Source organism: Lolium rigidum, chromosome 2 (genome assembly GCF_022539505.1).
Source record: "Lolium rigidum isolate FL_2022 chromosome 2, APGP_CSIRO_Lrig_0.1, whole genome shotgun sequence".
NCBI lineage: Eukaryota > Viridiplantae > Streptophyta > Magnoliopsida > Poales > Poaceae > Lolium > Lolium rigidum.
The window spans coordinates 221714013-221730008 of NC_061509.1; the positions used below are offsets into that span (position 1 = coordinate 221714013).

General features: G+C 43.2%; 2 protein-coding genes and 1 long non-coding RNA gene across 3 annotated transcripts; 1 reads left to right on the forward strand and 2 right to left on the reverse strand.

Annotated features, from left to right (window-relative positions):
* Positions 1–256: 256 nt before the first annotated feature.
* Positions 257–3236, forward strand: LOC124688191 (probable amino acid permease 7). The gene is made up of 6 exons (XM_047221906.1): positions 257–541; positions 780–1022; positions 1364–1457; positions 1971–2200; positions 2317–2450; positions 2517–3236. Exons 1-6 carry the CDS (start codon positions 436–438, stop codon positions 3123–3125), a joined length of 1416 nt encoding a protein of 471 aa, XP_047077862.1. The 5' UTR covers positions 257–435; the 3' UTR covers positions 3126–3236.
* Positions 3237–3941: 705 nt separating this feature from the next.
* Positions 3942–5738, reverse strand: LOC124693018. Its single transcript, XR_006999827.1, has 4 exons — positions 5072–5738; positions 4803–4998; positions 4534–4688; positions 3942–4259 (listed from the first exon to the last, which is right to left on the reverse strand). It is a non-coding gene; the product is annotated as an uncharacterized LOC124693018 (long non-coding RNA).
* Positions 5739–8347: 2609 nt separating this feature from the next.
* Positions 8348–12580, reverse strand: LOC124693017 (ADP-ribosylation factor GTPase-activating protein AGD12-like). Its single transcript, XM_047226458.1, has 9 exons — positions 12502–12580; positions 11281–11382; positions 11077–11161; positions 10610–10685; positions 10302–10465; positions 10094–10223; positions 9803–9919; positions 9627–9722; positions 8348–8843 (listed from the first exon to the last, which is right to left on the reverse strand). Exons 2-9 carry the CDS (start codon positions 11330–11332, stop codon positions 8565–8567), a joined length of 999 nt encoding a protein of 332 aa, XP_047082414.1. The 5' UTR covers positions 11333–11382; positions 12502–12580; the 3' UTR covers positions 8348–8564.
* Between the last annotated feature and the right edge of the window lie 3416 nt (positions 12581–15996).

The following is a 15996-nucleotide window of genomic DNA, read 5'->3' on the forward strand; positions in this document are numbered from 1 at the left end:
CTTAACCTCTATTTTGGAAAAAAGAAATACTGTAAACAATAAAGCTACCGGCCATTGAGCAACACACAACCTACTAGTATGTAACAGTAGTCAATACCTTCGTACCTACCTGCGGTCCACGAGCTGATCTGGTGGACTCTTGATTGCGACAGCGCCCTTGTTGTTTGTACATTTCCACTACCAAACGAAGCAATCAACTTAACATTAAATTGACGGCGATTTTGCGGTACCTATATAGACCCTCCATTTTGTGTGATCCAAATGCACTAAACTGAGAGAGTGCTATATTATTACGACGGATTTGGTGGCACAAGAATCTTCATGTTTTCTGTCTGCGGGTGAATCTTTATGTTCTTTATATGAAGCTGACATGGACTAGCCTATTCTCTTGGACAATCAATACAAAGAGGAAATAGAAAAGAGAAGCGAGAAGCCATGGGAAGAGGAGGAGGAGGAGCAGAAGGCGATCGCCAAACAGAGCCGCTGCTCGAGGAGCTCTCGAAGTCCTCTTCATCCAAGGAGCATCTAGTTCAAAGAACCGGTAAGTCGTCCCAGCATCTCATCAGCTAATCCATCAAGGCAGATTATATATCTTGTTTCTTCCCTAATCCCTGACAAGCTATGTACCATATGCCTCCTTCCAACTTCCAAATCCCCCCATCTCTGAAACTGCTGGTCCGTGACTTCAATTCTGTGTAAGGTTGGAGTATAATCCATTCCAATTTTGCTACTGCCGGAAATTTTTGATTGATTCGCGGAGTTTTTTTTTCGATGGACAGGCACGGTATGGACGGCGATGGCGCACATCATCACGGCGGTGATAGGGTCCGGCGTGCTGTCGCTGGCGTGGAGCGTGGCGCAGCTCGGCTGGGTCGCCGGCCCGGCGGCCATCGTGCTGTTCGCCGGGGTGACCGCGGTGCAGTCCTCACTACTCGCCGACTGCTACATTTCTCGCGACCCGGACGAGCTCGGCAGCATCGTCAGAAACAAGTCCTACGTGCAAGCCGTGAGGTTCTACCTAGGTGATCATTGCTCTCTCTCTCTCTGGCTCTCTCAATTTCAACCCTTCCTTTCTTTTTCTATTTTTTAGATGTTTTATCCTTTCCTTTCAGAAAAAAAGAGGTTGTACATCGATGGGTCGCAGGTGTGATTAGTCGATTAGTTTCCAGGCCGTAGTCAAGCCAGAGGTCCCTATATAGGCGAGTACTTTTAGTATACACAAACAGATAATGTAGACAACGACTGAATCTGATATGCATCGGCATACTGATTTGTATTATTATCATCTGTACTTTATTAGGACATATTAATTACATTATTGGTTCTTACACTCGTAATATGCACGACATGCTTGCAATTGCAGGTGAGAAGAGCCGCTTGTTTTGCGTTTTTTTCCTTAGCGTCAACTTGTTTGGGAGCGGCGTGGTGTATACCCTCACCTCCGCAACTAGTATGAGGTAAATTATGTCCACTAAACATATCAGTTCATGTGCATGATCTCAGGTTCTCAGCCTCGCGTGGCAACCACGAGTTTATTAGCTGTGAATGGTCAACTGGGATCCCGCTTTTTCCATTTCTATTTCATTAATTTGGCAATTTCTATTTAAAAGTTCGGTCCAAAATTTTGCACCAAAAATTCCTATATAAACTAAAAGTGAGATATTGGGGGGATCCCACTTATATCTCAACTAGTAGGTAAGTAGGTGAGTGCTCGACCAAACAAAGATCCAAATCAAACTCCTAGTATATGCACTGACCTTCGTGTCCATGAAATTTATTCTTGACTTGGCCGAAGGAGATACTAACCACGGTTTCAACCAGAATTTTGCTAAATTGACAGATGTCAGTGTGACAAATTTTAGCGCATTTTAGAAACTTATCTTCCCTAGTTAGTATGTGCGACACATGTGGTCCTGTAATTAAAACTCACATTTTGTAAGAAAAAACAGTCTCTCAGATTAAATTTTCAGGGCCATTCAGAAAGCGAACTGCTACCACCGTGAAGGCCATGGCACTGCCTCATGCTCCACCGCCGGTGGGGGGTCAGATGTCTACTACATGCTCGTGTTTGGCCTCGCGCAAGTGGTTCTGTCGCAGATACCGGACTTCCACAACATGGCATGGCTTTCCGTCTTCGCTGCCGTCATGTCCTTCTCCTACTCCTTCATCGGCTTCGGCCTCGGAGCCGCCAAAGTGATCGGTATGTGATGTAATCAACACAATGTAATAGCTCGCCCAAAAACCATGATCTCATGGTTTGCATTGGTAAAAGGCATGTGTCCATTCCTTATTGGTTGATTCGTCCATCTCTGGCAGAAAATGGAGTGATCGAAGGGGGGATAGGTGGCATTGCCCTAGCATCCCCGATGCAGAAGGTGTGGCGCGTCGCGCAGGCCCTTGGGGACATCGCCTACGCCTATCCTTACACCTTGGCGCTACTAGAGATCCAGGTAAGCACTGAGTGATATTGCTTCCATGAGACCTGAGCCAATTTGAATGTAATGAGTATCAAACAGGACACCCTCAGGTCACCGCCGGCTGAGAGCGAGACGATGAAGACGGCGTCGAGGGGCAGCATTGTGGTCACCACCTTCCTCTACCTCGGGTGCGGGTGCCTCGGCTACGCGGCGTTCGGCGACGCCACCCCGGGGAACCTCCTCACCGGGTTCGGCTTCTACGAGCCCTACTGGCTCATCGGCCTCGCCAACCTCTCCGTCGTCCTCCACCTCCTCGGCGGCTACCAGGTGTACGGCCAGCCGGCGTTCGCGCTCGCGGAGCGGCGGTTCGGCGCCGAGGCTTGCGTATTGGACGTGGAGATGCCGCTGCTTGGCTGGAGGCGCGTGAGCCTGTTTAGGCTGTGCTACCGCACGGCGTACGTGGCGGCGACCACGACGGTGGCGGTGTGGTTCCCCTACTTCAACCAGGTGGTCGGGCTGATCGGCGCCTTGAGCTTCTGGCCCAAGGTCATTCACTTCCCCGTCGAGATGTACATCGTGCAGGCCAAGGTGGCGCCCTGGACGGGGCGGTGGCTCGCCATCCGGACCTTCAGCGCCGCCTGCCTGCTCGTCTGCGCCTTTGCCTCCGTCGGCTCTGCCGTGGGGGTGTTCGGCTCCAAGAGAAGCTAGACAAATCCTGCAACGAAAGAATGTACACGCTAACACGCATACTATGCGGTTTGTTCGATTGGTTTTCTTCAGGTCGGGAACTGCAGCAACATGATTCTTTGCAGGAGCAGGACTAGGAATGTGCTAATTTGTGAGCATCAGGCTCTGCCCTGCTTGAGTGAAATGTATGTACAAATGTACATAAGCAAAGTGGCAATTCTATGTTCAAAATAGCTAGTGAAACATGTGTGTAGGCGCACCCGTTTATTCAAAGCTTAAACAAAATGCTATTTAGAAGTTTCAAAAAAAAATGGCACGAGTATCACGATGCTATTTCGTGTAGATCACATAGGGTCGTATTTTCACTTGAGAATTGGCACAGGTAAGTATCACAAATTGTACGTTCAAAAATTCATTTCAAAATTTTCTGAAACTTATAAATGGCATTTAAAAAAAAAAAACAGGTGAGCATACACCCATGTCCACCAAATCCGTGTCGGTCTATGTTGAGCACTTCAGCAAACAGCACTATGCAATTCAGGCACATGAAGCACTTTACCAGTTCAAGCTTGAAGTTGACTAAATGGTCAAGCAAGAATTGAATAAGGAACAAAGCATACGCACTGAAGAACCAGTGACACATTAGCGACAGTAACTCAATAGCTTTATGTTCATCTCTGCACAATATACGCGTCCTTTTAATGTAACTAGGAAGTGTTGGCGCGGCGCACGCCGCACGCCGCGCCCATGGGTTGATATTGATGTTTGCAAAACTTAACACTAATGACAGGACTACACGTTAATGAATATACTTTATGGAAATAAAATACGATAAGATTGCATCTAGAGGGTATATTTTTCATAGTCAGTCAAAAGTAGCTTATGAAGTACAATGATGATGCAAGAGTTTTCTTTCTTGTTAGTTCATACACTGGGCGTCACTGATTGACATCAGTTTCATATGCCAATAGCACCTGTGAAACACCAAAGTGTACAGCCCACGTAGAGCTGGTGTTGGCAATCTGGGGCGTCGTCTTCAGTGTTCTGAAGATATCTCCAGCATGGCCCATCATGCTGCAGTCTGTGGTGACCTCTTCATCCCCAGCATCCGGGATCGGCTACGCCTTGTTGTCGTCTCCACCCCACACGCTTTCCCTGAAAAAATCAATGTTCCATGAGATTTTGTTTCATCGTTGTGTTTCTGCTTTTTTTTTCTATTTGTTCCAAAAACTGGCAGTAGCACTGCCGTTGTTATAGTAGCAAAGGCCACTCTTTTCTGAGAAACGGTCAGGACAACTGCTGGTGTATGTTTGGTTTCCAGTGAAGAACAGAACAAAGTATGCAGTATCTTCAAAATAAATTTAATGTGTCGGTAATCGGGTTTAACATTTGATAGATAAAAAATATTAGTTGTAGTTTGCCGTCTCACCAGTATGGTTAGGCGATGAGCCAGCGAAATAGATTTTAGTCATTTTGGTGATGTTCATTCCCAGCTAATTAGTTAGCTTCTTGAGAGAGATCTCAAAACCTTAGACCATCTTCACTTCGTCGAGCTTTGCATCACCATCGTCAAATGAGGCATACCTGATCATTGTAAATGGTGAAGAGATTTTGATCAGTTCAGGTATGTGTTGACTTGACTGTAACATCATACGTATAAATATATATAGTATGAAGAAGCAAAGGAAATATACTTACATGACCTTCATCCTCATATTGGCCTTCTGATTCACCGTTCCTCTATGTATAATGGAATGCTTCTTAATTTTATACCTTATGATCTGGTACTCCATCCGGTAGATTATCAGAATGTTGTTGCTTGATTCCAGTATCAGCGACGACCAGAATTTGTATAAGTCAGCTGACAGAAAGTGTTATGCATGCCTCCTATGTTCTGTGAAATTCAATATTCAGATATTAAAAATATACGCCTTTAAGGAGGCCATTGTAAACACGCATCTTCAGACCTTAGGAATGGAGGAATCGAGCATGCACACCAGGGAGACCAATTTGTTCCTATTGATTGAGTCACCGACGAAGAGCAGCCTCTTGTTTCTGAGCTTTGAAGTACTTTTCTTCACAGTTTAACATGTCATAAAATAAGAACAGGATGGAAAATTCTGACAGCCCATGATCTTTCACTTTCCATCGGTTTCTTTGTGTGTTTTCTTTCTAGTCGTGTAGCAGAGCAATCATATTACTGTTCCAATATGACTAACAGTTGGTTGTCTCTGCTGTACTTATTTTCTGTATTATTTGAATTCAGATAGAGAGCAAGCAAAGATTTACCCTCAAAGAGTTGAATTTCAAAACTGTCACCATCAAAGATTCGATATGCAAATAATTCTATTGTCAGATATGTAGCTAGCCTTATGGAATTGCATGGAGAACTAAGGAGGACAAAATAGGAAAAATCTTTTAGTGTCCATTAGTTTCACCGCTAAACTCTGTTTTTTTAGAAAACACTGACCTCTCGTTCAGCAGAGCATTCAGATTAGTTCTGGAATTTTAACAACTGTTTTATTCTTTACTTGTCTTGCTTTCTTTTCTTTCAGCTGCAGACCAAGAAAAAAATCACCTTCAAAACTACTTAATTTTTTCACTGTATTAATGCATTGTATATGATATATCCTTTTCGCAGGTACAGAAATAAAGCCACTAAATTCGCACCTCATGTGATAAAATTCTGTTCGGCGATAAAGTGTTAACAATGAGGGCAATTTCATCATGTTATCAGATGGACTAAGCAAGAATACTTACTCAGATAAGCAGCGTGCAAAACCACCCTTCGTGTGTAAAAATGTAAAACATTATTTGGAATAGTGTGAACAAAATAAAACAACCATGCAAACTTTTGTCCTTCTGTAAATATAGTTCCCAAGAAACAACTACAAAGGGAACGGATATAAACCGTTTAAAAAAATTTGTAGACTGTATTAATAAATGCACACCACACAAAACATTAGCAGAGTTCCAATCTTGTCGTTCTCGTCTGCCTAAACAGTTAGGTCATTTACCGATGTAGATGGCTTGGCAACTTTAAGAAAAGGTAGATACTTTGAGTCTCTGGTGAGAACATTAGTTCGTAAACTTTGCAAGTTCAAGTATCTCCTCCCAACTCCCAAGTAGAAAACTGATTAAGCATGAACTGTTCCACAGAAATGAAATTATCCAATACGCATGCATTTTTCCACTGAACTGGTACTATAATCAGTGATTGTCGGATCATAATCACTGAGCCAATCTGTATTTCCCGTGAGCATGGGTCTACAATATCATTCTTGCATAACCATACGTTCTAGAACATAATGTAGTTCGATTTCCTTTCAAAATAGCTGTATTCCCCCCAAAGTAATGAGCAAGAAGTGGTTTCATTTACTACATGTCAAACCAAAATAAGTTGAATACTAATAACTACAGGCTCAAGAAGTTACTAATTAGCTCGCTTGTCTGCAGTAAGTAGAAAAGGTGATATATCAGTAGCTGAGTTAATATAATCTATTGACCACAAAACAAATGAGATGTTAAAATGTAGAAGATACATCCTTTTAACACCAGGCACAGTCATTTAGAACAGATATTTGATGATCTTTCAAATATGCAGTAGCTACTAATTTCAGAAGACACACAAGCTGATAGTGGATTATCAATCAAAATCGAGTTGGCATCTCAATAATCAAGGTCCTCCTCAAGCCCGTTCCCTGCCGACTTGGCAAAAGTGATAGGACGTCTCTGAATATCTTGCTTTCTTAGTGCTAATAGCTCATCACCGCACCAAAAATACAGGCAAACCTACCAGTACACTGGAATTGAAGAGAGATGGAGAGAAAAAGCAATACTCGCCTGATGCGCTGCCCATACTCCACATCTTCGATTTAGCCGGCTCATCCAATTTGCCCTGTTCACCAAATAAAAATCCCCAAAAATCAACATTGTAACATAAAAAAGGAAAGCGTGTGAAAGAAAAAGAAAATGTTTACAATAACTTTCTCTCTACCTCTCCCTCTGATTTGAAAGTCGAGTTCAAGATGGAGAGAATTTTTAAACAAATAAAAGAAAGAGAAAAACCTATCTAACCAGCCAGCCCATCCTTTCTTTCCTTCCCAGCCTAGCCGGACCAAACCACCTGGCCAGTACCCCTTGGCTGATCCTTCCATTTCGTTACAACAGAGGGGAGCACAAGAGGAGCTCCTCTGAAGTCTGAATCCTATCGTCGCCACCAGACCGCGCTCTAGCTCTCACTCTGCTATAACCTGGACGCGGTCACGCGGAGAAGCCCCTGCACGCCATCCTCCTTCTCGCCCTCCTTTTCCCACTCATCCACGCAAACAAAGAAGAGAAAAGTTCAGTTAAGGTTCAGTTAAACCTCACCGGAGTTTGCCTCGGCGTCGCTGTTTCCCGCCGTCTTTGGCCGCGCTGAGCACGGGGATGAAATCCCCATTGCTCAGGATTCCTCGTCGCTGAAGATCTGGAGCCGGGAGGCTGTAGAACGTCGACTCCGACCTCGCCGGCAGCACGGACACCGCGGGAAAAATCCGACATCGGAGATCAAGTTCAGGTGGCGCCTCAGCGTCTCCATCCTCGTCGGTCGCCCCGCTCTCGTCGCCGTCGAGGACGTTGGCGACGCGGCCGTCTCTGGCGATGCTGCACCCGTCACTGAATGAGAAAGAGGAGACCAGAGAGAGAAAACCAAGAAAAGAGGGAACGTTCAGGCAGACATGGGTGGCGGCGGCCTGCTGGAAGTCGACGGCGCCGACGCAGATGGAGGCCTGGCGCGACGTGCGCTGCTGGGGAGGGGAAAAATTATGGCAACGGGGTTGAGGCGGGCGGCGGCGACATGGCGGAGCGACAGGGTCGACGCTGATGGTAGTCTGACGGGCGGGCGGCGTGCGTGCCTTGGAAGAGAAAAAGGTGAGATAGAGAAGGGAGATATGGGCTGCCTAGATTGTTCGATGGTCGATCCCACGTTCATTGCAGCACCGCTTTGACCTATCCTCCACCGCTTTGACCGCGGGAGGAGAGAAATAGAGCGGCAGGGCATATGCACTGAAGGAAAAAAAAAAGAAACTACAAACTAAACCATGATATCTACGGTGGTAAAGTTAACGTGTCAATCGCTAATTGGAAAAAACGTATAGGTGAACAGTTGCCCAATCGCTGTGGTAACAGCAAACACCTTCAGCTTTGATATATAGTAAATATAATACAAGATGCTGAGTCAAACGGAGCACTCAGTACCCGCATGGTTTAAGCAAACTCAGTATAAAACTAGTATCAAATATGTCGCGAGTATATCCGACAAACTACAACAACACATTGTACAATCTTCATTTTTACAAATTTCGGCCATGAGGAAAAGCTAAGCTTCAGTCACTAGATGGGGTCTTGAAGCTGTCCAGCATGAATTGCAAAAATTTGATGCTTTTGGAGTAGACTTTGGCAGGGATACAATGAGATGTATTAATCTAGACGAGCCCATTCCAGTTCTAACTCCATCTCACCTGATTCTACGTTCTGCAGCTTTAGGAACACTTCCTGTATTACCCTTCCGGAAGAAATATTGACAATGCTGTCGTTCAACAGGCAATTGTCTTTGGTCATGAACCACCTTCCAATCTGCATGTCCGCATGACGCGAAGGGTCTCCAAAGGCCATCGCAGCTGTGATCATTGGTTGGAGATCTATCTCTGCTTCCCCCATGATATCGTCAGCAGAGAAAGTATCATGGTCATACACTTCCTGGAAATAGGAAGATTCTATGTTATTTGGATGGAATAAAAAAACAGAAGCAATACCTTGTCTGCTTTGTCATTGAGCACAAGGACTATACGGTTTTATAAAAAAACAACTTCTCTCCCGTATTTGTGTACTTTTATGGTGAAAAATCATTTTACGCATCAATAAATTTCTAAAGAACTATAAGGTGTAACATTATAAGCTCTTCAGCGCGTGTGCATGTTGCCATACCAGCCCATTGGCCACTGGTACACATGAAGTTTCTTATGGACAAAGTACAATTGAATATATGAATCTCTATGCTTTCACTACACAGAAATTTCAAGAACAATGATGATGTTGATAAAATGATCGTCATCACGAAATCATCTCTTTCTCTTGTAGTTGGTTCATAATCTGCATTAAGGAACCTCTCCATAACTGATACTGATGCAAGTAACAGTTGTCGGCAAAATATGATGTGGTTATTCACTTGAAACTGGGAATGGTTAATGTGATTGAGAAACCTGTTTACGAAACTCTCTTTAATTTTGCACTATTTAAGTACTGACAATTAAGTAGGTTCGCATTTATTCAACCATGTTTACATATAACTGAAATTAGGCAAATAGCAGTAAGCAGGGTTGTTTTTATATAACTAAATCAGGAAAATAACAGTAAGCAAGTTTTGCAGTTCTTTTTTGCAAAAACAAAATTATTAATACCTTGAATGCACATATTACATGAGTTTCCTATGGAGAGAAGCAAAAGAAATTGTAGGGAGCAAATAGTTAGTATTGAGCTTACAAGTTTTAAAGGTCCAAAATTTCGAGGAACTTTTAGTTCAAGGACTTCATTCCATATAGGGTTGAGGTCACTCGCTTTAACTGTTGTCTGAGCCTTCTGCATTTAAACCAGTAGTTCAATGTGTTCAGCAATAGGTCACTATAGCAATATATGTATAAGATGAAACAAAATTATACCTGCTCTCCGAGAGTTAAAACAACATAAGGATCACTTGTTAGCATATCTCTGACAGCCAACTGACTACCTTTTACCACTGTAATGTTGAGTTGCCCAACAAAATCTCTTGTATCTTCCTGTGACCATTTGCAAGGGTAAGGTTGATAGGATGGTTAACTAAAATTATGCACTTTCAATCAAATACGCTCCATTGCACTTGCTATGCAGCAATTTTCGGCAAAAAAGAGATAGAACTAAATAAATCTCTACTATTTGTATCATATCATCTATGTTTCAGCAAGACAACTTACCGGGACACGATTCCTTGAAGCGCTAGAGAAACTGCTATCTACACTCTTCACAGAATTGGTAGATTCGAAACCTGCCTTTGACGTAATGCGCAAACTTGGCTTCAGAAAATCTTGTGTTTCGTATTTGGCTCTGTGTATCAACAAGATACAAGGTTAGTACTGAAATTGTGATGACATTACAGAGTATATGAAATGGAGCAATAACCACCTTATAAATTGGGTACGATATTCCATTGGTGAGTCTTGTTTAGGTTTAGGGTAGTCTTTTGGAAGAAAAGCCTCATAAATTGAATTGGCATACGAGTTTCCACCAACCTCAACCATGGAGTCAATATCACTATCAGACCAATCATCCAAAGTCACAGACAAAATCTGATGTGAAGAACAGATGGAAGAATGAAGGTGAATTGAAGGTGTCAGTCCCAGGAAAAAAAAATAGATCCAATCTAAGCATTATCGGCAGAATTATTTTGAAAAACTGGAAGTGAAAAGAAATATATTGGTGTTAACAATTACATTTGAAATGTCTGGTCCAAGGGCCCTGTGGACATCTCCGCATTTTAAGCAAAGAAATACTCCAATATTAGAAGACCTGAAATGCACAGTAAATGAGCCTTATGTAAAGACATGACGTTAAAATAGAAACAATGCAAGACCAAATCAAAAGTTCCTAAGTTCCTTCAGTGTGCTGGCATTGTATTATGCAGTAGGGGTATGATTTATGAACTACATGCATGTCACATAATAAATCTATTGTACTCCCTCTGTCCCATAAAGGATGTCTTAGATTTGTCCAGTTTTGGTTGCAACCAAAACTGGACAAATCTAAGACATCCTTTATGGGACGGAGGGAATACAATATATCTGTAAAATGAAGAATCATTCTGTAACAATGACATACAAAACATCTCTCTTCTGAAATGGAAATATGGTAAGTGTTCGTACAGAAATAATCCCTTAATGTGTGTAACAAAGACACTTACGCCCATTTGGGATCAGGTGCACTACAATCCGCACATACTCGATTGTCGCTTTTTAGCATAAGATCCTTCAACTTTCTTGCTTTGCCTGCAAATTGTAAAGAGTTATTGGAGAACTTGCATATGATAATCAACACCTCCTATGATTACAAAAGTATATACTATGATACATGGTATCCAATGTAGTAGCTAGAATATGTTATGCACCTATGACAGGCTTGGTTGACTTGATGGGTTGGTACCGATTAGCAGTACTCATCTTTGAAGTGAGCCTCGGATAACTTAAAACAGCAATACAACTTTTTATACCTGCACAAAACATACAAGAAAGTTTCAATGATCAAACTTAGAAGGAAAATAAATGTTACAGTAACTGTCAAAAGGCATTTTCAAGTTCAGATACGACGATCACTCTAGTTACCGCCATTATTTTATCATGCACGAAAAGTCAGATTCCAGGCCCTCCCCTATAAGCGCCTACTTGTTGTCATAAAAATTGAAGCATATAAGATAGACGGTTTTTGGGTCGTAACACAGTTGGGAATTTTGGAAACCAAGCTCACAGAGTCCATTCATCAAATTTCTTCCATGTATTCCTCGATTTTGGCAAAAACAGAACTAGCTTATAAAACCTACAAATTTGCAACTCAAGAAAATAAGCCCTAAGAAAAAGATGGTATGTAGGCTAGCTTGCAGATAGGTGGCTCCATAGTACCCATCTGCCTAACATAACATGTTGCAGGCTCTGCTCCCGTTAACCCATGGCTAAAATGAGAGCGATTCCAGGAAACTAAGGGTGAAAACAAGAGCATGAAAAACACCAGAATGTCTTAAGACAAATCGATCATTTCAGCAACCGCAAACTGAACATTAGATCTTTGTAAGAAAAGTGGATTTGTCGCCCATCTCTGTCAATTGTAGGGTTGTGCTTGGCAGCGTGTATGAGTGGTATGCATTTGTAGTGGTGTATCCGTGTATGGATCTCCAAATCGCAGAAAACAAAACAGATATGAGATGATGAGGGGAACAGGGGATTCGCGTAGACAGGTCTCTATGCTCATCAATCATTCCATAATCCATATACCAAACAAATTGGACCTGAGATCTTCGTGATCTACCGCCTGGAGCTCCCAATCGAAAGGGGCCGCTGATTCATGGTTTCATTCGAGACGAAATGGCCAACGGATCAGAAGTCAAAGGCCTGGGAGGGGGGCCAATCAAGCAACTAGGCCACCATACGGGGCACGGTCAGACGTACCGGATCAAGCAATCAAATGGGCCATGGCATCCAATGAATCGCAGCGGCGCGACGGCACCGCGGCACATTCTCTACCAATCGGATCAAGAGGCTAATGGCATCCGGGGCACGATTACAACCAAATCAACCGACACAAATCATCAACCGGCCAGAGGCGCGAGGAAACCAACCGGACGGGGTGGAGCGGCGGCGCTCACGGCGGGGGGAGGGCGGCGAAGGCGGGCACCGCCGGCGGCTCCGGGGCGGGTGAGGTCGCCGGCGGCGGTGGAGCGATCGCCCCCCGGCTTCGTCGCGCTGGCTCGCTGGCTATGGTCGCGCAAACGAAGCACGGTGGCGGGGGGGAATCAGGTGGGATTGGGTAATGGAGATGTCTTGTAAATATTCTCCAAGTGCGCATTTTCGGAAAGTCTTTTCTTTCACACGGTGAATTGGTGGCCACGGTGGACCGGCACTACAGATCCCCGTCAAACCAGATTTGTACTGCACGATATAGTAAAACGAAACATCCCAAAATTCAGTGCAAAATATGATTTGTACGCACAAAATTCAGTGCAAAATATGATTTATGCACGCCATTTTCTATCATAGTACTAGAACAGAGAACACCGATTTTTTATCGGTGTTTTGTCGGCTCCCCTCGTCTCCATCGACTTTCATGTTACCCAAAGGTGTAGAAACCATTGACAAATGTTTATGGTTTGTACTCCCTCCATCACAAATAAATGTACATGTAAGTTTTTTAAGATAAATTATGAAGTATAATTGGAAATACATTGGAAAAATGCAAACCAATATCTCACTCGTCTTTAATTTTTTGACCTCCAATGAGCTAAGTGCATGTAGAAAACAAAGAGAATATGTGCTAAATATTATTGGGTTTGATTTTCGCCCGATGAGAGAAAAGCAGTTTTTGCTACTTTATTGTGCATTAGCAAGATAGAAGTGCGCTCTTTTATAGATAAAATTTAAAGCTAAACGTCTACGTATTTGAGAACGGAGGATTTCTGCAATGTTACCGTTATGTGCACTACATCACCATTTTGTTGTTATCAGCTGGCTAGACTAATAAACCATCATAAGAAAATATTTGAGGAAAGGATTGGCCATGGCAACATGCTCAACAACTTGGATGATAACCACAAAGCAATGATGTGTGATGTTTGTATGAGTTTCTCAGAATCAGGTGTTCTATTGAGAGAAATAAGATGACAGTAAAACTAAATACATATGTGGTGATGTTTTAACACACTTCCTCTTAAAGAAACTATTTCCTCAGATCCATATTAGTTGATTATAATGGGGATGTATCTTGATACATACTACCTTCATCCCAAAACCTAAGACTTATATTATTTTTGGAAAGTCAAACTATTCAAATTCGACTAAGCTTTTACCAAAAATCATTAATTGCAAAATACAAAATTAATATCATTAAATAGATAATAAAATCTACTTTTATATGGTATCTACAAAATATTATATTCGTTGATAGATTGTTCTAGGAGTTTGATCGAACTTTACTTGGTTTAATTTTAAAAAAAAAATATAAACCTCAAATTTTACGATGGAGGTATTATTGATATAAATCAAGGGAGTACAAAAATGTACACCTTAAAACTTATGGGTCAACGATTTTTCATTATGTTTCATTGACACTGCTGTCATCACTTGTAAGAGCATCTCTAGCCACGTCCCCTAAAGCGTCCCCCGAAGGAATTTAGGGCGTGCCGGATGAAAAAACATTCCCAGTCGCGTGTCCCAAAGTCTATTTTTGTCCGGCGCGTTCCAATACGGTGTCCGGCGCCCGAGCCCGTCCCCGCTACATAGGGGACGCTCCGGGCACGCCGGACACAGCGAAAAGCGAGGCGAGGAGGCGTGGGCCCGATGCGTCAGTGGGTCGGGAGCTTAAAACCTCGTCGCCTACCTTTGATCAAGCGACGTTAATGCCGTCACCGGGCACAGAGCGCTGGAGGGACGCGATCAGGACCCTCCGGTCCCGCCTCACCGCCAAGGAGCAGGCGGATCCAACCTAGGCGGCCACCGGCAACGACGCCTGGTGGGTCGCCTACTTCCAGGCGCAGCACGATGTCGAGATGAACAGGACCGCAGGCCTCTGATGTCTACGCACACTTCTATTCTTGTAGACAGTGTTGGGCCTCCATGTGCAGAGGTTTGTAGAACAGCAGTAAGTTTCCCTTAAGTGGATCACCCAAGGTTTATCGAACTTAGGGAGGTAGAGGTCAAAGATATCCCTCTCAAGCAACCCTGCAATTACGATACAAGAAGTCTCTTGTGTCCCCAACACACCCAATACACTTATCAGGTGTATAGGTGCACTAGTTCGGCGAAGAGATAGTGAAATACAAGTAATATGGATGATTATGAGTGGTAATTGCAATCTGAAATAAAAATGGCAGCAGGCAAACATGTAGCAGAACTGGTTGTAAACGGTGTTTCAATGCTTGGAAACAAGGCCTAGGGATCATACTTTCACTAGTGGACACTCTCAACAATGACACCATAATTGAATACATAGATATTATCACTTCACTATGTTACTCTGAACCACTATCCGGTTTGATAATAAACACAAATTCACTGCGCATGTATGCATAATCATTCCTTAAAGTTCGCATTTTCAATCTATGGACACCCCACGATGTCACTTTGAGCATAAAAAGATGATACTAACTAGTCACCACAATTCATAAGTATTTCTATAAATTAAGCATAAGAAACAAACACGGTGTGCACACTGTCACCTTCACACCGTTGGACAAGGTGTCCCCGGAAATCACATAATAAAACAACTTGAGTAGCACAATAGTTGAAGAATAACATCTATTTATTCCACTAGATTACAAAGCTCATGATCACATAAAGATCATACATGGAGAGATAGATAGACCACATAGCTACCGGTAAAGCCCTCAGCCTCGGGGAAGAACTACTCACTCCTCATTATGGGAGTCAGCAAGGGCTATGGAGATGGCGGTGGAGTCGATGGAGATGGCTCCGGGGGCAATTCCCCGTCCGGGCAAGGTGCCGGACCAGAGACTTTTGTCCCCTGAATCTTGTCTGCGACGGCGGCGGAGCTACAGAACTTTTCGTGGACGGAGGCTGATTTATTTAGGGTTCACGCGTCGGGAGGCTTCTTATAGGCGGAAGGGCAAGGTCGGTGGAGGCCAGGTGCCCCAGACCACCCCTAGGCGCGGGCCAGGGCCAGGCCGCGCCTAGGCATGGTCTGGCCACCCTGTGGCCCCCCTTCGTCTCTCCTCTGGACTTCGTCTTCGTTACGGAAAAATAAGAACTTCGGCTTTTGTTTCATCCAATTTCGAGAATATTTCCTGTACAACTTATCTGAAATACAAAACAGTAGAAAACAGGAAACTGGTACTATGGCATCTTGTCAATAGGTTAGTGCCGGAAAATGTATAAAAGTGCAATGAAGTATGAGTAAATCATATATAAATTGGTGTAAAACAAGCATGAAACATCAAAAATTATTCATACGTTTGAGACGTATCAAGCATCCCCAATCTTAACTCATGCTCGTCCTCGAGTAGGTAAGTGATAACAAAATAATTTTTGAGGTGATATGAAGCCAACACAATCTTGATCAAGTTATTGTAAAGCATTGTGAGCTGAGATCAAAGTACTCTAAA